This window comes from Aristolochia californica, unplaced genomic scaffold, assembly GCF_029961685.1.
Source record: "Aristolochia californica isolate CCGP_79_NKW_82.1479 unplaced genomic scaffold, dmAriCali1.0.hap1 SCAF_7, whole genome shotgun sequence".
Lineage (NCBI taxonomy): Eukaryota > Viridiplantae > Streptophyta > Magnoliopsida > Piperales > Aristolochiaceae > Aristolochia > Aristolochia californica.
In genome coordinates, this window is record NW_027182268.1 from 1,664,485 (window position 1) to 1,689,136 (window position 24,652).

General features: G+C 37.4%; 2 protein-coding genes across 5 annotated transcripts; one reads left to right on the forward strand and one right to left on the reverse strand.

The window, feature by feature from the left end:
- The first annotated feature begins 393 nt into the window (after nt 1-393).
- On the forward strand, nt 394-16,917 carry LOC137936316 (uncharacterized). Of its 4 annotated transcripts, none has more exons than XM_068780902.1 (14): nt 394-621; nt 698-850; nt 962-1,060; nt 1,185-1,286; nt 1,397-1,540; nt 4,940-5,034; nt 5,117-5,246; nt 5,313-5,417; nt 14,911-15,017; nt 15,092-15,143; nt 15,230-15,319; nt 15,533-15,617; nt 15,690-15,754; nt 16,400-16,917. In XM_068780902.1, the coding sequence occupies exons 1-14, from the start codon at nt 526-528 to the stop codon at nt 16,505-16,507; spliced, it is 1,431 nt and encodes a 476-aa protein (XP_068637003.1). In that variant the 5' UTR covers nt 394-525; the 3' UTR covers nt 16,508-16,917. The 4 variants fall into 4 exon arrangements, with proteins under 4 accessions (XP_068637003.1, XP_068637006.1, XP_068637004.1 ...); XM_068780905.1 differs by having other exon boundaries at nt 15,698-15,754; nt 16,400-16,475; XM_068780903.1 differs by lacking the exon at nt 16,400-16,917 and adding an exon at nt 15,883-16,285.
- Nucleotides 16,918-17,625: 708 nt separating this feature from the next.
- On the reverse strand, nt 17,626-21,231 carry LOC137936295 (GDP-L-galactose phosphorylase 2-like). Its single transcript, XM_068780881.1, has 6 exons — nt 20,748-21,231; nt 20,540-20,649; nt 20,069-20,371; nt 19,805-19,990; nt 19,153-19,413; nt 17,626-18,307 (listed from the first exon to the last, which is right to left on the reverse strand). The coding sequence occupies exons 1-6, from the start codon at nt 20,839-20,841 to the stop codon at nt 17,966-17,968; spliced, it is 1,296 nt and encodes a 431-aa protein (XP_068636982.1). The 5' UTR covers nt 20,842-21,231; the 3' UTR covers nt 17,626-17,965.
- Nucleotides 21,232-24,652: the final 3,421 nt, after the last annotated feature.

Below are 24,652 nucleotides of genomic sequence, written 5' to 3' on the forward strand. Positions count from 1 at the left end.
GGAAAAGACTTTAACCTAACTTGAACATGATTTTAGAATAGGTATAAGTGTCTCTTAACTTGGCTAAGTTTGTCCATGTGGCATCATTTTTCCTTCCTCTTCTCCCATGAAGTTGGAGGTTTTTCACTAATGCTCTCCATTCTTTCTCTATATTCAAGGAAATAGAATAGAGTGAAGAGGCTTGTCTTTTGGAACTATGAAATAAGGAGGGAAAAACGGGTGAGTCATTAATTATTACAAAGATTATTTTAATTAATCTTTCTTTTTTCACAATTAACAATGCTAAATATAAAATATTCACGCGAGGGTATCCGCTGGCGGACAGCTAGATACCAATGCAAAACAGCCGAACTCGTAAATCTCAATGAATACTCCACGAGGTGACGAGACGGCTACGTTGAAACGGCGGCAACCAAACAGGACGATAAATGCGATGACTCAAAACTGCCGCCAGTATCGTAATTTAGCCGCTCTGCAATCACCTGCAGTGAGAGCAAAAGAGTAGACAAGGTAGGGAGAGAAGAGATGCAGAGCGATGGAACGAGAATAGACCGATGGGGTTACCCCGTCAGAACTACTTCCGATGCTAGCATCTCCGCTATCAACTCCTATTATGAGCAGGTCGTTCCCTTTTTCTCTCTTTCTGTCCTTTGAGATCTGAAAATTTTGAAATTTTCAATCATTTTGCTTGTCTTAGGTTCTCAATTACGGGCGACAGCGGTCGGTCATCCTTCAGGCGCCTCTTGGAGACGATAAATGCGTCCTAGCCAACACTTTGGCTGGTTATTTTCTCTCCTTCTCTGACCGTTCCTTGGCTTCGACTCATCTTTCAGCTGCCCAGTCACGGCTCGTTCGTTCAGTTCCCTTATGCTTTCGTTTATTACCTACTTGTTTGATAATATGAAATGTCCCTACATCTAAGGACTGTAAACAATATAAATTTCTGTTTTCTTCATGCCAGGAATACGCTACCGAGTACGAGAGAGCGGTTTTTTATGCCGTTTCGAGCCTCGTGAAGGAGGATAGGGACGAAAACGTGGCTCTAGATATGCACTTTAAGGTTGGTATCACCTATTCGTAATTTAACCTTCTCCGTATTTATGATTCTTTATTAAATTTCATTCCTCGTTTGGCCATTTCACAAAATGAATTGCTTTACTAAAACAAATAATCTCGTCTTGCAGCTACTAAAAGGGTTCCCCAGAGATCTCGCTTCACTGAAAAGGGCTCAAATACTTTGCTTCTACACTGGTAGACCTGAACACTCTCTGAGTCTTGTTGAAATGGTGGGTCCAGTAGAACGGACATTCGTTGAATACTCAAGTACATAGTGAGTGTTGACAGTTATCCATTTCGCCTAGGAACTGTTCATTTACGTCTTTTTCTTTATTGGAAGGTTTTGCCTCAAAATCAAGTGGAGAGTTACGTGTACGGAATGCTTTCGTTTCCACTTCTAGAGCTTGACAGAATGGAAGAGGCTGAGAAGGCTGCAAAAAGAGGGCTAGAAATCAACAAAGAAGATATCTGGTCACAACATAATGTGAGTCAGAGCTATTGTGTGTCTACTGAAAAGCCTTTAGTTAATTCTTTCAATTACGCCTTTCCTGTGTAAATAATAGGTTCATAACATGTCTTACTGCATTCAGCAATAACCTTATTATTTCAAGTATGTGGTGCTTATGGGTTGAAAATGCTCTTTTGTGTTAAGGATGGTTCGACATTTATCCATTATTAGAAAAATCTAGTAAATATTATATAGGAAGAGAACTTTTAACTTCAACTATAACTTTGGCTAGCTATTTGGGTTGGATATTGGTAAGCTTTAACATTATGGTATTAGGGTTAAATATCTATAAGTGGGCTTCCACCCAAAAGTTAGCAATGTCGAAGAGTAGGTATCGAAGAGTCTTACACGACTCGTAGTAATAAGTTTCACATACCTAGAATTAATATGGTGGAGTCTATGAAGAGTAAGAATCTTAGTTAAAGGTGTTTTAGTTATGTTAGTCTTTTATTTATGTTTAGTTGCTCAATTGTTTGAAGATTTGTCTTTTAGTGTTTAACTTTGAGTGTAATTGGGATAAATGTAGTTTAATTGTAATTGGATTTTATTTGTTTCATTTATTATAAATAAAGGCCATGTACTCGAATTACATCAAGTTAGTGAAATATTTTTTTCTTTTAGAAATTTAACACGGTATCAAAGTGGGTTTTGTGATTATTTTTTTTATCTATCATCTCTAGTATTTTAGGTTTGCAGTCTATCTTTTTTCTTTCTTTCATGTCCTAGTACCTGTTGTTTTCTTGGCGTTCGCAATTCCATATTGAATTTTTTATATTTAAAATTATATATTGACGGAATGATCTTCAAGTCCACTTTCCAATAGAAAAAGAAGTTTGAAAATCTGAGTTTCCTACAAAGAGATTGATATTTGAAGCAATAAAGGTCAAACTACTAGAGAGCTTTGAGCAACAGCAGAAAGCTCGAACTTTCTAGTTGTTTTAAACCATCAAGAATGAGACTTTATATGGAGAATTATATATCAAAAGAAAGATCTATAAGTCCTTTTTCTTACCTATCCAATAAATTCTCAATCTGAGTTTTCTAAAGGGAGATATCGATCTCGGAAGAGTCAATGGTCATGCTGGCCAAAGAAGAAAGAATACTTAGTTCGGCCAGATTAAAGAGTCTAAAATTTATCATATTTTTTCTCTCAAAAGAAGTATATTTAGTGAAGAAAAATTATACTTGGATGAAAGGTATCAAATTCTAGTTGCCAAAGGAGAAAAAATCATATCAATCTGATCTATATTTAAGGAGATCTTCGCATTGGAGTCGGTAGGGGTCAAACTATAGAATGATAAAAATCAAGAGGTCATAAAAGATTCAAGAATGAAGTTTTTTTTTTTTTTTTTTATGTCAAATTAGGTATCAATTTAAAAGTCTTTGAGTCTAGTTTATTGAGCAATAAACCGTTTGTGATTATGAGCTATATTTTTTGAGATATCGATATCAGAAGTGCCAAAGATCAGTTCTGTTGAAAAGATATATTTTTTCCTATTTTTTCTCCCATTATCTTTCCATGCATTGATGTGAATTGAGTTTCTTTTTCTCCTAAAATCCGATTTTTTTAGCCTATTTTCTCTTCTAATTAGAGATTTTTGGTCAAATGTAATCACTCCATGATGAGTTCATTCAAGGTATGCAATATCTTGCATCAATGTTGTTTTCAAGTTTTGCGTTTTAGTTACTTAGTTGTGTATATTGCACATATTTAATTCTGAAAAATTGTGGTCACCCTAAAAAAATTATACTCAATCAAGTTTATCAAGTTCTACCGTTATAGTTTCCCCCAGTTTTCATTTCATAAAAAATGTATCACTTTGGAAGTATGGGTGTTGCATAGTTGCCTCATTTTGGTTAATGTTATTTTCCTCTAATATTTTTTTAGTTTATCAACTTGTGATTTTATCACTTGAGAGCAATGCCTAGACCCACTACCTATAAAGTTTAGTACGAGCAACATCCAGTTTGAGTCAAATCTTTTGTTCTTCACCCAAGAGGTGATTTGTGTTTGAGCTACCCCTAAAAAGTGAATAATCTCTTTGTTGTGTTATAATGTTAGGCCGTTTTTCCGCCTTTAAAATTGCGCGGAGTGTGTTTTAGAATATATTCGTTTTGACTGGAGTATGGAGCTTTGTCATACAGCTAAGAGTGATTTTTTTCTTCCACATTATGTTTTGTCAAGTTGGGTCTCTATGTCTTTTTTATCCCCAACTAAAGAAGGATAATTAGAAAAAGAAGTACAAGAGGGAGGTATTTTGTTCCACATGTTGGTAATTTTTATGTAACCAAAATATTCAAGAAAGGGGGAGCACAAAAGATGAAGTTTTTGCATCTATGAAGGATTTTTTTCAGTAAAAGAAAATTGAAGACCGGGAATCCTTTTAATTGCAAGTTGTAGTTATAAACTCCAGTTTGATGGGGAGTCTTACATGATTCTCACAGTAAAAAGTCTCATAGAGCTAAAATTAATATAGTGGAGTCTAGGAAAAGTCTCATGAAAGGAGGTCTCACAAAAGAGTCTCAATTAAAGGTGTTTTAATTACGTTAGTCTTCTATTTATGTTTAGTTGTTCAATTGTTCTAGGACTTATCTTTTAGTGTTCAACTTTGCGTGTAACTGGGATAATGGTAGTTTAATTGTAATTGGATTCTATTTGTTTCCTCTATTATAAATAGAGGCTCATGTACTCAAATTACCTCAAGTTAGTGAAGTATTTCTCTTTTTCAGAAATTCAATAATCAACGTGTAGGAGATACTAAAAAAGATTATATGTGAGAGGAAGCTTTAAAATTGTCTTTCACTAATATAGGATTAGCAAGATTTTATGCTTATCACTTGGTCTTCTTACTTCAACTTAGTTATTTTGGGATAGGCTTGGACCCAACTTCAACATTTTTCTTCTCTATGCCGATGTAACCCCAAGCCTTTTATTTCTCATAGACTCTTTACACCTATTTAACTCTAGTTGAGGACCACATGAACTCCTAGTGAACTTTTCTAATGTAAAAATTTAGTTTGCAGGGTGCCCATCTTCTAATGCAGACTTTGTCATGTATATTAATATGTGGCTTACCAATGCAACTCTCAGTCAGCACATACCGAAGAGTGTGAGATAGGGAAGTCCATATGCTTATTTCTAGTGTACCTATTCCCCGAAGTTAGATGATGAGGAGCATTTATACTAGGAACGTGCTGTCCTTTTTGGTATGCAAATTAAATATGTTATTTGGAGAAATAACACCACAGATTCATAAATGTTTTCAGCTAGATTTTTTGTTAGAAAATTTTGCCTTCTGTTTTTTTCCTTTTCTTGATCTCTTATATCTCTTATAAGTTGGTGATTTTTTTTCTAATCATCATATTCTTCTGCAGTTGTGTCATGTCTTTCAGAATGATGGTCGTTTCAAAGAAGCTGTAGAGTTCATGGAAGCTTGTTCGTGGTCATGGAGTTCTTGTTCATCATTCATGTAAGGGAGCAAAACATATGAACAAATTTTCTTGTAAATTCCATCAAACATTGACATGTTGATGATAAGATTCTACTTCCAGGTATACTCACAATTGGTGGCATGTTGCCGTATGTTATTTAGAAGGGCATTCTCCATTAGAGAAAGTCCTCGAAATCTATGACCACCATATCTGGAAAGAATTACAAAGAAGTGATGCTGAACCGGGTGAGGTATGTCAAAGTTGCTTTCCTCTTCTTGCCTTGATTTGAAATGTTGGTAACTAACTTTTGCATCAGGTGTACCTAAATGCTCTGGGATTGTTGTTGCGTGCTTACCTGAGAGGCAAAATGACTTGTATTGAGGACCGTCTAAAGACATTGGTGAATTGTCTTACTGATAAGGTGGGCTATTATACTAGACCTCTTGTGCATGGCTAGAACATGTTAGGAACCATAGGAATTCATGCTCAAACAAAATGTTAAGCCAAAAACAATCTTGAAGAAAGAAGAATCCAGCTTGCATATTCGATAAACTAAGATGGCTAATCTATCAATTTGAAAGAAGTGAAGTTAGAAAATTTTTACTCCTGATTGAAGTTAGTCCAAACCATAACACAGTTTCAGTGTCTTTAGAGATGGACCACCACTCTGATTCTCTTTTATATTCAAATAAGTCACTTTACTTTAAGTGTAATTAATCATCTTAGTTGAAGGGTAATAATGTTATTGTATTGTAAATTGTTTTATTAGAGAGGAGTCGATTATCATACCCTAATCTCAGTAGTTAGTGATAGTTGGAGAGAGTCTCAGCCTCCTCTGCTCTGCGTAAATTTTTTCCTCTTCAAATTTTGAATTTTTTCATGGTGCTGAATAAAGCAAGTTAAGGGGCATACTTGTAATTACGGTTGAGTTTATGTGCTGTTTAATTGTATGTGTTTCATGAAGGCTAGATTAGTCAGACCACTTAAAAATGTTGATAGTTGCTTTAGATATTTAAGGGTAAATATGTCTTTTAGCCTTAAAGAATGTACTTAAGTGGAAGGGTAATAAGGAAGGGTCGTTTTTAGATCTAATCCCATGAACCAAAAATCAGTGCAGGTCTCTTCCTGCTCTGTTTTCTCTCTTTTTCTCCTCAAGTTTTAATTTTTATCATATGGTATCAAAACAATCCACGATCCATCCAGGCGTGTCCTAATTCAATTCTCCTTCTCCTTTTTTTTTCTTTTTTTTTTCTTTAATTTCCCTTCTTCTTATCTCTTTCCAAGCCTGTGATACCTCCAGAGGGTGCAACCTCTAGGTTGCTTGTTTTGTGTCATTACCCCAAGGTAATGGGTTAAGTGCTGTAACATCATGGATGAAGTTTAACTACCTGCCTACTGTCTGCCTATTGCATGCCTGGCCTTTCTAAAAGAACAGAGACAATTCTTAATTCAAAAAAAAAAAAAAAAAAGAACAGAGACAATTCTACTGTCTTAAAGTTGTCTCAGATGTCCCTATTCCTCTATGATAGCCCAGGTCGGTGTTTCTTTCCCTCATTTGGCCCCCTATGTCATTAGCGTTGTTAAATGAAGTGCTGTTGGGTTGAATTTAGTTTGTCATTGAATCCTGGAGAAGAGTTGGTAGTCTTTGAGGATGAGATAGCCCGCAAAGGTAGATGAGAAAGATGGTAATATTACTCTGATCACACCAGTCAAACTGAATAGGAAGAACTATGTTGTGTGGGTACAAGTTAAAAAAATTTATTGGTTCAAAAGGAGAATTAAAGTTTTTGATTACATATACTCCTAGTCCCAAAACTAAAGAATGGGAACGTGAGAATTATACTGTTATGGCTTGATTGTAAATAATCTGGAGTCAAATATTCTGAGTCAGGTGATCTATGATCAAACTGTAAAGGGAATCTGGGGTGCTTTGATAGAAAAGATTCTCTCAAGTAAGTAGCATGTCCAGAATTTTTGACCTATATGTCAAATTATTTATGACCAAAAGTGGTGACAAGTTGTTAAGTGAGATCATTGTTATATGGATAGTTTGTAGCTCGAGGTGCTCCTGTATCATCCCAATCTTCCTGATCAACAAACAAACAAAGGGAAACCCTCAAGGTTGTCAGTTTGTTCAATACTCTTGGTCTGGAGTATGATTCTGTTCAAGCCTAGTTGCTGCCTTTCCTTTAAAGTGATACGTGCTGCCCTATTGAGAGCCGAGTCCCCCGTGACCAATTCCTCCAAGCTGCTGTCTAAAGAGACCTTTGCTGCCTTAAATAGCAGTATAAACTCCACTGGTAGAGATGGAGGAGGAAGTCGGTGAGGTAGAGGCAGGAATGTATGGGGAGGAAGAGATCGAGGTAGAGGAGGACAGCAGTGTATTCACTGCGGTTGTACTAATCATATGTTGGAGAAAACAATAAATTGAGCTATTGGGAGCAAAACTAGTAGAAACTCCTCTAGCTTTTAGTCACAATTACATAGTGTGGATAGTTTGAAGTTGAAAGATAAGATTGAATATAGAAGGCTAGTGGGTAAATGTTAGAAAAACAGTCCAGGGGCATTTTAGTCATTTCACTATATCAATAAATTTATTTTTCTATGCAATGTTACTCATGTTGAATTATGTCTAGGGTTGAATTATCTTGAATATAGGACATGTAGAATGGGAGATATAAGGAGATAAGACTTATGTATTACGTAGGGGTGTTTTTCTAATTGACAAAGCCCTCTTAATTAAATAGAGATGGGCTCATGAACGACCCGTACCGAGCTCTCTTTTGAGCCTCTCTCAAACTCTCTCCTCTCTTTCTTCCTTCTCCTCTCTCTACTACTCTTATATCTTCAATTTTTTCATGGTATCAGAGCAATATATTGTATCTGGGAGTGTTTGGTATAAGTTTTCATCAATCTTTGAAGGGGACGATCACTTAGAAGAGGGATTTATCAAGTTTTTCGGTCACTAGTTGTTCAAAACTCAAAAAAAATTTCTCTGTCATAATAACCCTAGGGTTACTGGTTCTATTGATCATTAAGTGATCTCTTATGATTTAATTGCCCCAAAAGGGTTTTTCTTGAGATTTCTTGGGATAGTGGCTAACAACTATCCTAATACTATTACCTGGGTCATCCTTTTCTAGGCGGATGTTAGCCCTAATTAAGGGTTATCTGATATTATTCTCTTGGAAATAGTGCTCAACAATGGAATTAAATATTTCTCATAGGAAAGAGAAGAAGATAGGGTGACTAGAGATTGTGCTTGAGCTTTTGCAAGACACAAATTAAAACAAAGTGGGGTTTTTTGTGGCTGCTGTACTAAAACACAAATTTCTCATTAAATAGATGATTAAAACCTGAGGATTAGCCTAATCATCATTTAATAATCATTCTGCCCTTGTGGACTGAAGTAATTACCTTTGTGCTCCACTTACACCTGAATTATTTAAACGTCATTATAAAAGACGATTTCTCTACTAAGTGACTAACATAACTTTCTTAATGTTAAGTTGGGTCTGAAAATCAACGTGGTATCAAAGCGGTGATTGATTTTTCAGGATTCCAATTGGGTTTTTTCTACCCATATTTTGTTAGATGCTGCTCGGTTAATGAGTTCTTCTCTCTAAAAGAATTTCTGATGCTTCTTGGTAAATGATTGATTGGCTGATGCTCTTTTCTTTGTTTTAAGACGAGAACCCATATCAGTATAAGGCTTTCTGCTTCATGCTTCATTACTCTGCTCATAAAGTTTTTTATTGTTCCACAAAATCAAAGGAACTCTCCATGGAGGGAAGAATATCACTGAACTCAGCCATCATCACTCTATTTGGCTGGTAAGTTTTTTCTTTTCTCTTCATTCCAGAAGTTTTGTTCCCCTGTTATGGAATTCAGAATGGAAGAGGATTGTTGCTGCTGTTAAAGAAGCAGTACGAGAGGTGGTTAATGCTGCAAAACGATGGTTTTTTGTTAAAGATTACTGCTACATAATAGCCATTTTTCTTGAACGGCAGAGGTTCAGAATTCTGAGAAACGGTAGCCAGGAACAACTTCCATTAGTTTGTTGGGTTTGGTAATGTTCTTAGTCATGACAAAAGTAGTTTTAACATGGAATCAGAGCAAGTACTCGTATGTGGGCCTCCACCCAAATTATCCACGTGCCTACACGTGAGGGGGAGTATTAAGGAATAGTCTCACATGGATTAGTGAGTTTAAAGATCTTGAGTTTATTAGTTGGAAAAAAAGGTTTCCTAAGTTGGCTAGTCATTTTGGAAAAGGGAAAAAATGAAAATTTTACCCTACCAGTCCAAAAATCTAGGAAAAACCTTTAAGGTGATTGCTGAAAATGGAGAGAAGATCTACAAAATCAAAAGAAACTTGCCCAAGACTTGCGTTATTGCTCTAATACCATATGTTTTCCATCGAACAAATCATAACATTTGTACCCTTTTTGTCGACGAGAAAGTAATTTATCAAGGATCTATGAGTTATATGTGAAGTTCTTTAATATGAAGCGTGGAGGTAAATCAATGACAGATTATTTCACTGAGATGAGTGGAGTATTATAGGAGATTAATACATTCCATCATTTTACTACAAATGTTGAAGACATTCGTAAGAAAGAAAATCAGATGCAAATAACCCGGTTTGTGGATGGTTCGGGGCATGAGTATGATGCTATTAGAGCCCAATTGTTGGTCAATGAGGATGTGACCACTCTTGAGCAAACTTTTAACAGAGTTCTTCGAGCTGAAGGTGCAGTTGTAAATAATAATGAGTTAAAAGCAACAGCTCTTAACCTTCAATCTTCTACTGGTAAGCCCGATGATCAGTTTAATGGTGGTAATAATAGAGGTAGAGGTCGCTCTTACACAACCCATGGTCGTGGCCGAAATGATCAGGGGGATCGGAAATGTATTTATTGTGGTAGGACTAATCATATTTTTGAGAAATGCTGAGACAAATTTGGTAAACTTACCTGGGACAACTTTATAGTCATAGATAAGGACGCCTCCTCACACATTGGATCCTATGAGGAAATTCAGTAGTTATTACAACGACTGGGTCAACTGACTGCTTCATCTACTGCTTTTTAGACTGCCGGGACTCCTCTTTCTTCCTCAGCGAGTGCCACGATGGCTAATACAGGTATGAATGCACTAAATGTGTCTCATTCTCCCTCTTGGACCATTGATTCAGGAGCCTCTAAAAACATGTCAGGTATGCCCTCTCTATTTCAATCCATTAGTCCATCTCATTCATATCATCAAGTTACTTTAGCGGATGGATCCACCTCTCCCATTCAGGGGGAGGGTACAGTTTGCACTATTCCACAAATATCCTTAGATTTTGTTTTATTTGTACCAAAGTTTCCAGTTAATCTCTTGTCTGTGAGTCATATAACTAAATCCTTAAACTGTTCAGAAACCTTTTATCCTACTTCTTGTGTTTTCCAGGACTTGCAGACGAAGAGGACGATTGGTTCAAGACATGAGAAGGGAGGGTTCTACATGTTGGATGATGTATCTATTTCTCGAGCTGTAGTTCTCACTACTGCAGATTCTTCTTAATTGTGGCATTTGCGCTTGGGACATCCCTCACCAGCTAAGTTTTTTTTTTTTTTTTTTTAAGAATTAATAAAACAAGAGAAATTACAAAATTTGGGGGAGCATGTCCCTTACAACCAGCAATTGTAGGGTAGCTCCCTGCTTGGCAAGCACATCTGCCGCCGAATTTGCGGATCTCGGAATGTGAGTCCAAGTACAAGAAACAATTGAGGTAATTTCTAAAATTTCTCTAAAAGTATCCCAATGCCTCCATGGAGGAGAGGATGCGTTCTCACACCAACCTATCACCACTTTTGAGTCATCTTCAATATGAAGGGCCCCCCTGTATTTATCTCTGAAGACGCGAAGACCGGAGAGGAGACCGTGTAACTCAGCAGACGTAGAGTCAGATATACCAAGGGGGCTGACATAAGTGAAGAGCTGATTTCCAGAATGATCTGAATTAAGTCCTCTGAAACCAGAAATCCTAGGGTTACCAAGAGACGGGTCATCAAAATTTAACTTGAGATAACCAGGATTAGGAGGAGTCCATTCTTGCATGACCGGAAGCTTTTTTTAAATGTGCATAAAAGCCAAGTTTCTCTAGTTTTCACGAATGGAGGAGCCCAGATAGGAAAATAATGCTTTCTTTGTTAAAAGCCAAGTTGATATATGTCCTACCACTTGGTCCGCAACCCTGTCTGAAGATTCGCTTTTTGCATCAAATCGTCTTCTATTGCACTCATTCCAAAGCCCCCACGGAATGAAACTGGCACAGGCAGAGAGCATCATCTTTCCAAGACTCGGTATAGGGGTACCCATGAGAGATTTACTAAACGAGAGTAGATCAGTCGTTATGTAGAATTGTAGGCCAAACTTTCCAAGAATGCTGATCCACACCTTCCAGGAGAAACTGCAATGGAGTAGAATGTGGCTAGTAGTTTCAGTGTCAGAGTTGCATAATGGACACAAGGGATCAACGGAGGGGTGTCCTCTTCTTCTCAATATGGCTGCAGAGAGAATTTTGCCTTGACAGACACTCCACATGAAGAATTTTACCTATGGAGGGGCACATAAACGCCATACAAAATTGATCTCATTCTCCCTCCAAGCCGAATGACCGCCGTTTAAGAAGCCGTATGCGGATGAGACCGTGAAAGAACCCTTTTTATCCGGCCACCAAATGAGCTTGTCAACCTCCAAAGGACGGATTTTAAACGAAGCAACAAGGTCCATTAAACGACTTGCTCCAAAGCCTTACTATCCGAGAGACCCCTTCTAGGATGGAGGCTCATACCCCCCTACCCTCAAAAGCTTCTGCTACTGATATGTCTCTGTGAGACGTGAGGAGAAAAAGACTTTTGAATGCAGCCTGCAGGGGCTCCTGCCCTATCCACAAGTCTTCCCAAAACTTGAGCGATCTACCATTGCCTGCATAGAATCTACATGCAGAATGAAATTTTGGAAGCAGAAGGTATAGAGCTCTCCATATTGAGGAAATGCCTCTTCGATTCCCACTAGACATCCACCAATGAGGGTCCCCACCCATCTTTGTGAGGACCATTTCCTTCCAAAGATTTGAGGAGTGGGTATTAAACTTCCATAGCCATTTTAGCAGCAATGCTTGATTCATGTCTCTAGATTTCCGGATTCACAGGCCACCCATATTCTTTGGCATGCATACTTCATCCCAACTAACCAAATGGTACTTAAAAGCATCACTCGATCCCCTCCATAGGAATCTTCTTTTTAGCCTATCCATAACCTTACAAATTGCAACAGGACAAGGCATAAAAGACACGGCATAATGGGGGATTCCTGCAATGCAGGACTTGAGAAGGATGAGCCTCCCTGCTTTACTAAGTAGACGCCCCTTCCATGATGCAAGGCGGGAATCCATTTTTTCCACCACCAGATTCTAAAGATTCTTGCACATACGCCCATTGAAAAGAGGTAAACCAAGATATGTTGCAGGTAAGTGGCTTATTGTGCATCCAAATATACTTGCCATCTCTGTAAGAAGCTCAGGGTTAACATTGAAGCCCATGAGGGAAGTCTTTCACCAATTTACTTTCTGACTAGAGGCTAATTCAAAGAGCCCCAACACAGCTTTAATCTTTCTTGCACAATCAGTCTTTTCCTTCTCTGCCAGCCAATATTTCATTTGATTGCGAATCCTGTCAGTTGGGAAAGCATCGTCGCTCCAGTTTCCTAGTTAATTCTAGTTGAAGCACCAAGTTGTTTGAATTAGTCTACTCTGATGTATGGGGTCCATGTTGGGTTCCTAGTCCATTTGGTTTTAAGTATTTTGTGTCGTTCATTGTTGATTTCAGTAGAGTCACTTAGGTGTATCTCCTAGGGGATATGTCCGAAGTATTTGATGTATTCCTCAATTTTTTCAATGAAATAAGAATTCAATTTGGTGTCTGTGTTCATGTACTTCATATTGACGATGGTTTGGAATATCTTAACCATAAATTTTCAGTATTCTGTGCTTCTCATGGTATTACCCATCAAACATCCTGCTCTTATACACCAAAACAAAATGGGGTGGTTGAACGTAAAAACAAACATCTCCTTGAGGTTACAAGGACACTATTATTGCATATGGATGTTCCTAAATCTTTTTGTGGAGCAGAAATCCTTTTTCTCTTCACCTATTTTTCACTTAATGTAGGAAGAGGGGGATAACTAAAGACAAAATTCTAAACTACTGTTGTAGGTAAATTACCCTTTTACGTGAATTACAAATTTGGCCTTGAACTTCACTCTTTAACATTATTCTATGATGTATTGGACGGGGCTTTGATGGATTTATTCTATTCTTCAATGTTTCATTTCCTCCTCTATCTCTTGTATTTCTATTTTGACAGTCAGAACAAAATAATCGGGCAATTCCACCCCATTCTCTTTTTGCTTCGCCTCAAACTCATCAAAGATTTCTGATTTTGCCAAGCTCTGTTATGAATTCAGCCAAAACTTTGGCCACTTTGATGTAGCACTTATTTTGGTGCTTGTCTAAAGAAGAAATTGAGCTTTGGAAACCTTGTGTTGGTTTAGTGGGTGATGTAGAAAGGATATTGAATTTAGTCAACAAAGAGATTAAGGATGATCCTTTTTGTTTGGTAATGTCCCATCCATGGGGGCAAGCAATTTGGAAACTAGTGTCCTTAAGCCTGGTATGGTTTTGACAATCGAGTGATCTACTATTGTCCTTGATTTACTCGACTTTCTACTTAGTGATTGTTATTACTATTTTGTGTTTGAAATCATCCAATGTGTTGGTTTTGTGTTTTTTTAATTTATATCAGACATATTTATTCTCCCTTTTCTTAGGTTGTGCTCTCTAGTTAGAGTTGTGAGTCCTTTTCTTTACTAGTCTTTGTTCTGTCTATTTTGTCCAATTGGACATCTTGAGATGGCTTTTTATTCAAGGGATGATGGAGGAAGATGAATGTTGAAGTATCTAGAGTTTTTATTAGGTTCAAACTGGGGAACATTTATATGTATTCAGTTTGAGGGGGAGAAAGAGTATGAGTGTTTCGAGTACTAATGGAGTGAAAGTCTGAGAGCCACCCTACAAGTGCAAGCTCAAGATTTCAAACCACAAAAAAGTTGAAGATCGCATAAAGTCCACAAAACATTCAATTGCAAGTTTTGAAGACCGATTTTCTGTTTTTTCCCCCTATGCTTAGAATAGGGTGTTTCAAGACCGATAGTATTAGGAGTTATTATTTTCATAAAATAAGATTTTTTTATTCTCTAAGAAAGTATTTTTCTGTAAGAAAGTAGTTTCCTAAGGTTTTTGGGTTGTTAGGACATGGGTAAAAATTTGAAATTGTTATAAAGTAGTATGAAGGCTTGGTTGGTAAGTTTTCACTGTTTACACCTACTAGATATAGCCTTATCTTATTCAGCATGTTTGAGGGTTTATCTACTTCATGTTTCATGTAATTAGGAGGTGTAATATAGGAGTTATAAGGGTTTAAGTGAGTGAAGGTATAATTGTCTTTGTACATTTGTTTTTAACTTAAAGCTATATATAAGGATTTGGGGTCGATTTGAAACCCTATCATGAGAACCTCTCTTGCTTTCTTGCAGTTGTCGCTTCTCTTCTCTCTTCCCTTTGTCTACTTGTCTCTCTCAATTTCCTTTATTACATTATTTCACAAAAATATTATTTAAGTTATAAATAAGGGAAGGGGGTGGGGGTTTCTAAACCCTGATCCCTCCATCACTTCTCTCTTGCATAGTTCCACATCAACATTGAAAATCAATCAATAATTTTCTCAGAAAAAATCAATCAATAATTATGCAAAAGGTGTTAGCTAATCTTTTGTCCTTTTTTATCTGAATGACCAATTAAACCAGTCAGTCTGGCACATGGAGTGGCAACTTGATGTATTGGCACTGTGGGCTCTAGCAAATACTGGGGAAGTAAATAAGGCAGAGGAATTGCTTAAGAGCTTGAAATCCAGGTGAGAACTATTCCTTTCTCATTGTCAGGTGTAACAAAGCTATTTGTTGACAACCTTACATGACGTATTGTTAGGTTTTATGATATGAGCAAGGAGAAGCAAGAAAAAATGCAAAGAGGCCTATCTGTATGTCATGTTTGTATACCACTTCCCTTTTTCTCTGTCCTTCAACTTCGATTTATTTCTTATCAATGTTTTTTGAATATCCTTAGCTTGCAGAAGCCATGTATGAATATGGAAGGGGCAATTGTTCACAGGTGTATGAGCTGCTTGGTCCCAATTTTGATGCAAAGAATTGTAAGGTATGCTTATGGTGTTGTCTTATTTTCAAATAAAAAAATGGATTTAAAGAACAAACATGCATAATGGCGAAGTTGTTATGTTCAAATGTTATTTCATTTCGTGCATTTGTTTGTGATAATTACTCAAAAACTTTTGGTGACTTCAAGTTGAAAATAGTCAGATGAGTTTCTGGTTTTTATCCTGGTCTAAAAAGGTAAACTCAACTTCCTCAGATCATCGGGGCATCAGATGAACAGCTTGAGGTCTTTGATGAAGTTTGGCTCAAAGTTCTGTTAAGCACTAGACGTGCTTCAGAGGGTGTGTACCATCCAACCATTTTTATCTTGTGATCACTTCTCATGAATGCGATCTGATTTTTGTGATCTGCAGCAATTCAGGAAATAAAGAAGAGTATTAAGAAAAGGGAACACGTTCCTTTTCTATGGCACTTGCTGGTATGTGAATTGTTACCAGATTTTTTGCTTTCCATATTCTCCAAAATGAATTATCCAGGTTTGTTGTGGAGTTATCAATTATTGACTAGCCTAGTTCAGCAAATTTTATTGTTATTATAACATTTCAGGAGGACAGTTACTCAATGGTAGGGGAAGGGGACTCTTCTTTAGCTGCAAAAGAAAACGCTAGCGCATTAGAAGCTTTACATTTCAAACTTTAAGAGTCTCTGGTGAAATATGAAGTTCTTGTTTGTAAACGGCTAATCAACTTTTGTCAAACTTACATGTAACGATTTTGTGCTTGTATGTTTCTCTCTTTTAAATTGGAAAAATTAATGCTCCCAGCAGTTGGCAATTGGTTAACTGGTTGTCCAGTTTGAAATTTGAAATTTGAAATTTGATTTGAGGGATAAGGGATTTTTTTAAACAATTTAGTGTATGTGTGATAATATCTAGATTGAATTTGAATAAAGATTCTTGTATGTAAAGGGACAAGAGAGGTCTTTCCTTATTTTCCTTTAAATATGTTTTGTAAACTGATGGAAACTACCTCAATTTCGTGCAAAGAGTTCCTTTATATTTAAGAGTTCTGTATTTTTTTTTTTTAATGTTAAGGTTCTAACAGTGATTTTTTACTCAATCCAGTGGCGTGAAAACTCACCTTCATGTCCCTCAATTACATGCTACATGTTAGGCAGGTATAATGAGTACAAGTTTAATCCTTCCGAACAGAACCAGAGAAGCACCCAGTAAGGTTAACCTTAATGTTCAAAAAGGCGTTATTTGAAAGGCTTCATGAACAAACTACCTGACAACAAGTCAAGTGCATCAAATGCCCACAAGGAAGTGCTTTCACAGGGGAGCATTGCAAGATTATATTTGAGCATCTCTGCCTTATGGGCTGAATAAATAAGAATTTCATGCTCATCATCCTGATTGTAGACTTCCTGCAATATTTATTCAGTGGAGCATGGAAACATATAATGGATTTAAGAAAGATTCACAATTTTTGGTTTAAATCAGTCTTACTTGTCCATTGAATGATCAGAGGCATGTCTGCTACTGTAAATGGATTTCTGTGAATCGCGGTAAGATGGACACTGGGCTAGAATATTTTCTGTGTTGTTTGACTGATCTATATCTGGATAAGACTTCTTTTAGGTAATTAGCCAACGACTGAAGCAATAAAAAGGACCTGCCAGTTTTATGCTACAGAGGAGAGTTTTTGCTTCTTCTTCCATTTACTGTGCTGAAAGCCAACTATTGCACATTTTAATAAACCAAGAGGCATCATCCAAAGGCTTGAACATATCAAGGTTCTCTGGGTTTTGTGGCCGCACATCTTACAGGTCGGGGAAACACCTACAAGAAAAACATCAGCTTCAAAATTTAACGACCAAGAAAAAAATACATAAAATCAGTAATAAACTAGGTGTTTGATTCCTGAAAAGAAAAATGTTGACCGACTTCACCAATGAGGGATTCCAATTGCTGGAGCTCTCCACAAGAATCACAGTCATTTTCCGAAGTTTGGAATTGATATTTTGTATTAAATTGTGGATGATCTTGATTTGGTTCTGTTCTGGGAACTTCTGGAGCAAGAGTTTTAAGGAGCTGTCACCAAAATAGAAGGCTGAGAATATAACTTTCTTCAGAGCATCGCTAGAAAAAAGAAGTTTGCAAGCTATGAGTTAAGATTCTAGAGAACATTTAGATTCAAAAAAAATTCTCTTGCAAAGTATAATCAGAGCAACACTATAAAAAATCTGGTCTGATATTTCAATCGAATATGTGCTCTTAACAGTTCAAGAGGAACTCTAACAGGTTTAAAATCAAACTGTTGGCAGAAGTGAGCAATGGTAAAAACCAAATGTCCAGCAAATTTTCTTCTTTGAACAATAATCGACAGGCATACATGAAAATAGAATTCCCAACGACTGGCAAATCCATTCTACCGACTAGGCTTACATTGGAGATTAAGACTAACACTCTTTCCTTATAAAACACACCTGCTACTTCATGCCAACAAATTAACTAAAAGATGAACTGCACTATCCACAACAACCTTGTTCCATTGATCACCCAAACTGTCATGGCACATCAGAGAGTTGCAAGTAATACAGTGTCTTCTCAGATGCAGTTGTTGCTCATGTAGTACTTCCACGACGGTTTTGCTTCTAAAAAGAGAAGAAAACTAAGTGGATCTTCTGTTCACTGCAGAACTACACAGTCTTGAGGAAGAAGAGCGGGGACGGGTGGCACTGGAGGCTGAAATAGGGTGTCCTTCTCTTCATCATCTTCCGCATCAGCTTTTTCCTCTTCTATCTCTGTAAATCCCATTGCACCCAAGACACAAGCCTTTACCTCTTCGAACCTCTCTTCGGAGAGAGACACCTCAGCAAGAAGCCTCCATGCATAATCTTCTGATGCTTCCTCATAGTCCTTTCTCCTCTTCAACACCATGTGGCCACTGATCTCCCACACTGCAGGGTTTACTTGGGTGTCCAAGAGTTCTTGACTCACTTCACCGAGTGCCTGTTTCTCAGCATAGCACTGCACATTTTTCATAAAATATAACCATACATCAGAAAAAAGAAGAGAATTTATTGGTCAATATATAAATCGTATTCTGGCTAACGTAAATGAATCCTTTTTTTTTGTATGGAAGGGAGGAAACAGTAAGAATCATTTCAATCAAAGTCATGCACATGCACAAGCAGTAAAAATCATCTACTTAATGTAGATGTCGTAAAACCAAAATCAAACTTAACTTCAGCTTAATTTTTGAGTTATGATTCAACCTCCAGATATCATAACCACATTCCAACCTATTAACTTCAATTGGTTTAATTGTTTTGAGTTCTCCTATCAAGAAATATCACTCACTTGAAGAATCAGATGCATATATGGATTCGATGCAAAATAAATGTTGTTATAGTTACCCCTTTTTTTATTATAGCAGAGAGCATAAAATTTGTCTAGTTTGTTTATCGGTTTATGTTCTGGTTTGTCTATCAGAAACCAATTATTCATATACTAGATAAATCAGATAAAGCCTTTAAAAATAAAAATCATGTCAATATTACAGGTTAAAGGCCATCTAAAAAAAAAAAACATTTAAGGGCACCTTTAAGAAGAAACTAAAACATAGAAGAAATAAAAACTAAAAGATAAAATAATAGATGATGCAAAAGATTGATTACTGTAACTGATACTAGGGAAAAATTGCGTCAAAATGTTGACTTAAACAGGTCCAATTGTTATAGAAACATTTTTTCCTTTCATTTTATATAATGCAGAATGCAAGAATTTCCAGAAGGGAAAGGAGAAACGATCTGACAGAAGATCTTCAATATAAGTAAGTCAAAGCAACATATAAAGGAACGAGTCAAGTTTACCTGAGGGAAGAGGAAAACCTTTTTGCCAACATCAGCAATGAGGACATTGAAAGGCACATTATTGTTTTGAAGCCAAACGCTGGCATCAGAGACACAATCAGATAAATGTTTAAGAGTCTTGCCTCCCTCAAATACAAGCCCTCTCACAGGAAAGTTCAACAACTTGGATATCTTTACTCCGGTATCACTTATCCCCCTCAAATAGGTAATTTGTTGAGTGGGGGCCTTCTCAACCGGAAAAGGAACTGATAAATAGTAGGCCTGTCACCATGTATCTTGTTATCAGTAATAAAGAAAAAAAGTAATATAATAAAACTCCAGAAATGGTTTTTCCAACCCACTGTGAATCATTCACATATCGTTCAACAAGACAATTGGACATTTCCTCTTGCTTTGTTTCACGCCTCAAGTCTCTGAAATTATTGAAACTCAATTCTCTTTTCTTCTATCGTTTTGCAATATTAGACACTTTTTAAATAACACTTAAATCCCAACTAAGCATTTCTCATGAAAAAAGGGTCTTCTAATCATCTGTAGTCTTTAAGCTGTCGCTTCAAGTTATCAGTTATGGATCTAAGCAGTGAGATTAAACTTTATCAACAAACATGTAGATTCGCGAAGTATAGATTATAGATATGAAAAAATAACACACCTGGAAGTGGAGATGATTAATAGTAGCAAAGGCTCCCAAACTGTTGTATCCCAATCTAAAAAATGGATTTGCAGCTTCCACTGCCATCTGCAGAGCCAGCAAGAAGCTCTCATGATCAATCCTTTGGGGCAAGCAATCAAGAACACGAGGAATCAACAACACATGACCATACTCAATGGGGCTCACCTACAAGTGGTAGAACAGCAAACATAAGAACAAAACTCGAAGGCACTCTAACAAGCATATTTAGGCATCTCAGCTTACATTAATAGCAACAACACTGGGGGATTCACAAGAACCAGCAGGTGCGTTCGGATAATAATGGGTCTCTCCATCATCACTCCCCTGGAACATGAAGAGCACCTCTTCCTGCCCAACCTTGGTAAAATTGAACTTGTTTTGATCGAAAGGTTGAAGGACGCGATCGACTCTGAACTCGGTCGGACGTTTCTTAAGGTGGCGACCCTCGTTCAGCTGCGCTATAAAACCATATTCTCCAGGTATAACCTTAGTCTCACATGTTGTAACATCATAGCGGAACAGCCCTCGACCCAAACGCGCCTCCCACTGACATCATCAAAAGTAGTTTCAGCCTCATAACAACAGAAGAACAAAGGTTTCTTTTTTTGTTTTAACGATAGAAGTAGCAAGGAGATGGAACAAGAAGAGCTGATTCCTTGCTAGATAATTCATTAAATATGAGATAAAGATAAATAAAAAAAAGGAAAGAAATACCTGTCCAAGCAGCAAGGTGTTCAGGAAGGAAAACTGAGAATCATCAGACACAGCCTTAGCTTTGATGGTGTCGTTCTCCTTGCCGAAGGCATAAAGCGGCAGCGTCGACACTGGGGAATTGCCCAATTCCAAATTAAGATTTCAGTTCCTAATGAATCAATCAACACGCTACGAAGAATCACATGTAAATTGGTTTATAAAAAATTACCGGGTAGGCAACATTTGCCAAGACAGTTGAGACCGCAGCCGCTATCCTCCTGGTAGTTGGAAACAACGGTAGGGACGCGTTTGATGGTCAACATATTCGGAAACAATGGCGGTCCGGGAAAATTCAGTATGCAAAAACGACGAACTAATATAAAATCGGGAGTTACTCTTCCTCTGTCAGCAAAAGATGACGCAGACAAAGGGAAGAGAAAAGGGCAAAGGAAAGAAAAGGGCCTCCGCCAGCAAGGAAAAGGAGATCGGAAGGACTTCCCCCTTCGGAAGGCAAGGCTCCCCTGCCACCGTGGGGCGAAGGACTCCTCTTCTCAAGAAGGCGATGTCCCTTCTGCTGGAATTGATCCACTTGCAAGCTTTTTAGGTGGTGGAGATTCCACGCGTTGGCTCCAAATATAGCCGTGATGACACAACTCGGACAACTGGGTCTTTTGCCCCCTCCACCAAGCTCTCTCCCTCTGCTTCGATATCGTATCGCTTCTTTAGCTCCCGTAAGTCTAACAGAAAGAAGGAGAGAAGGCTTTATAGGAGGAGGTGGCACGGGGTGGGTGAATACGACGCTAAACGACGACGCTTCACCCTCCCTTGATGTTATCTTGTAGAATGTTTTAAAACCGATTTCTTTCTTGTGCCCGAAGACTTCAAATTTCTAGGATCTACCGTTAATCTCTCCCCACTAGGGGTCGCTTCGAACCGAGTGGGCTCGCGAGCGGCTCAAGCTCGGTTCTAGTCATACTCGCCTTAGTCTCAAGCCGAGTTTAAGATCCTGGATTGGCTCGTTTAAATTAATGAGCCGACCTTGAACGAATCGAGGTTTGACTCGAAAGCTCACGAGCCAGCTCATTAATTTAACTAGCGACATGGTATTCGGGACCGAGCGCCGAGCATAGCGGAAGCAAGAGCAAGGGGAAAAAAATTTTTCCTCCCCTCCGTCATCGTTGAGCCCCTCCGGCCACTATTGTGGCCGCCTCTGTCGCCGTTGATAGTTGCCTCATCGGCCGCCTTCTACCTTTCTGTCGCCACTAATTCTGTGGTCGTTGCTCGATTTCTTCCCCCTCGTCTGCCTTCACCTTTGTTTCCGTCGCCGCTGCCTTTGTCGCAACCGTTATCCCCGATGATCGTCGACGCCATTGGAAGCTTTTCCCTCAGCGTCGTTCCTCGTCTCGACGGAAAACCAAGACGATATGATTTCACACGTGCGAGATCATAAAGTGAAAAAAAAAAATCTTGAACTCTCCTTCCTCATGGCTCTTGAAGAAATTGAAAATACATTTTAGTAGAAATAAATTTATAGGGACTATTAGTGTCTTATTTTTTTGTAAATATTTTTCTAATTGAAAATTCTTATAAAAAAATCATATAATTTTCTAAGTAAGATTTTTCGACCAAGATGGGCTAAAAAACCGTATAGAAAATTTTTGAATAAGTATTTGACAATTGATGTTGTAATACTTTTTGCATGAGACAATTTTCATAACAATTTTGTATTTGACATTTTATTTGATTAAAAATTTATCGATAAATATAGTAATATATTATATTGATTATTAATTTTTATTTATTTCCCTAAAAGAGGCAATAAGAGGTCCTAACTTTCCTAAGAAAATTTTAAAATATTTCTTGTAATTTTCTAATAAGTCACTAATAGTAGTAGGATGTTATTTAAAGGTTTTTTTTGGAAATATGTATCATAAGAAAAACATTTTTAGTTTTTTCCTATAATATAAATTTTCAACTAGGGACACTGAGGAGGCCATAGTAAATTTACGGCTAGATTCAAAAATTACAAAATAATTTAGACAGCATTTGGAGTAAAAAAATTAATATTGGTGCGTTCTAATCCATTATTAAAATTCAATCCTGAACCTCCCCTATCATTATTTTTTTAAAATGTATGCATAATTTTATATATAATTTATTTAACATATATTTTATATAGAGTATTAAATGTACGTTAAGCTCGAACTCAACTAAAACTCGAGCTCGAACTCGATTAAAATTATGAGGCTCAAATTCGATTACAATTTTAGGTTCGAAGCTAGGGTCGATCGAGCTCGAGTTCAAAATATTTAAATCAAATTTGGCTTGTACAAGGTTCGGACTCCGCTAGATTCGATGTCATCCTTCCCAATTTTAAGTAAAGGTCATTCCCAATTTTATGTAAAATGTATGCATAATTTTATATATAATTTATTTGACATCTATTTTTTAAAAAATTTTAAATATATGTTAGAGCACGAACTCGAGACTTGTATTTTTTGAAAAATTTTAAATAAATATTGAAGATGGAGCTCTGCTATAACTCGGTTAAAATTATTAGGCTCGAGTTTGGTAACAATTATTAGGGTCGAATTCGAAATATTTAAATCAAACTCAACTCTAAGTAGGTTCGGACTCGGCTCGGCTCGGCTCGGCTCGATGCCGCCCGCCTAAGATTAAAAATTCTATTACGATCTGGAGAATTGCTTACAGAGAACTTAATAAGACAAAAAACACAAACGACGGCTCTCGTGTTCGACGCCTTCGAGCAGGTCACTGTGGTCGATCAGTTTTGACGAAAGTTTAAAAAGCAGGGAAAGGTTAGAACTGGGTGAAGCGAGCGCAGGGAGGAATTGGGCGCCAATGGAGAACCTCAGCAGCGATCGTGATTCGTGTGGAGGAGGGGGAGTCTGAGAGAGTCGGTTTGGAAATGGCTTAACGTGGTAGATGGAGGACCACTGAATGGGGCCAGGATGAGGAGGAAACAACGAATACCCATCCTCTGCAGTCTCTCCCAGGTGCTAGTGAAACGTATTCCTCCCCTCGTCTAATCTCTCCTTTTCCGGCGGTGGAGGCCTCCGTCTCTCATTCTCGGCCTCTCGTTGGTAATCACTTGCCCCCCTCCCACTTGTTCCCTTTTTCTAGACTCTCGCCTCACCCATCTTCCAGTAGGCGCGGAAACGCAGTTTCTTGTCGTCACGAGATATCGAAAAACCATCTCCCCGCTCGTGTTTGCGGGTTATGCTGACCACTCGATTGGGGCATCTTGCATGACTATATCTTATCCCAAGTGTGACCACTGATTTTCACACATGCAGGCACATACACAACATGTAACAAGTGACTTGAAATCAGTACTTATCCGCATGGCCAAAATTAAGATGTGGACCTTGTGACAACCGGGTCAGGGCATTTGTGTTAATTCCTCTTAGTGTTTTTTTTTTGGTCCCTCATGTACATGTGTATAGTCGTGTGGTGGCACCAAACCAAAATCAGTTCACAAATCGTTCGAGCTTGGTTCAGAGTATAATAAATCAAACTCAAGATTTTTCAAGTTTGGTTTGGTTTCAGTTAACATATATTATTTTTATGAAAATACTATTTACCCTAATTCCTCTCGTCAATTCCCACTTTAGTTGGTTGATAATTGGTTTATTTACATCAAACCTCAAAGACGATTGGTTCAACCCTTTTGAGAGCCTAAACATCTAATGTTATTGTTGGTCAATGTAATAAATACTATTGATAGAGATATTTGCTCTTTCTTTTAGGTCTATTAAGCTGGTTATTATACATTAGTATACTCCATTGCAAAATTTTTTAACTCCTTTGTGATACTTTAAAGTTTAATGGTACCATAGTCAACATAATATTTATTTATTTATTTTTATAATATTTATTTATTTTTAAAATTTTAAATATGAGTTCAACTAGGGCCATTAATCGGGCTTTAGTCTACGTGTTAGAAATATCTTTCACCTTCCCCTCAAAGAGTATGCAACAAACGAAAAGTAATTAGATGTTGATTACCACAAACATTTCGCCTTTTATAAAGTTTTGTGAAAATGTATTATAAGAATTGCTATGTATGTCCATATTCAAATATTGTTTGAAGACATGTATATTTGCTTGGGC

Coding starts and splice junctions, on each gene's coding strand:
- LOC137936316 (XM_068780902.1), top strand. CDS start 526: ATGCAGAGCGATGGAACGAGAATAGACCGATGGGGTTACCCCGTCAGA. Junction 851..961: donor CAGCTGCCCAGTCACGGCTC/GTTCGTTCAGTT, acceptor TCTTCATGCCAG/GAATACGCTACCGAGTACGA. Junction 15,755..16,399: donor CTTTTCTATGGCACTTGCTG/GTATGTGAATTG, acceptor TACTCAATCCAG/TGGCGTGAAAACTCACCTTC.
- LOC137936295 (XM_068780881.1), bottom strand. CDS start 20,841: ATGTTGACCATCAAACGCGTCCCTACCGTTGTTTCCAACTACCAGGAG. Junction 20,650..20,747: donor TGGCAAATGTTGCCTACCCG/GTAATTTTTTAT, acceptor GCAATTCCCCAG/TGTCGACGCTGCCGCTTTAT. Junction 19,414..19,804: donor TTAATCATCTCCACTTCCAG/GTGTGTTATTTT, acceptor ACATGGTGACAG/GCCTACTATTTATCAGTTCC.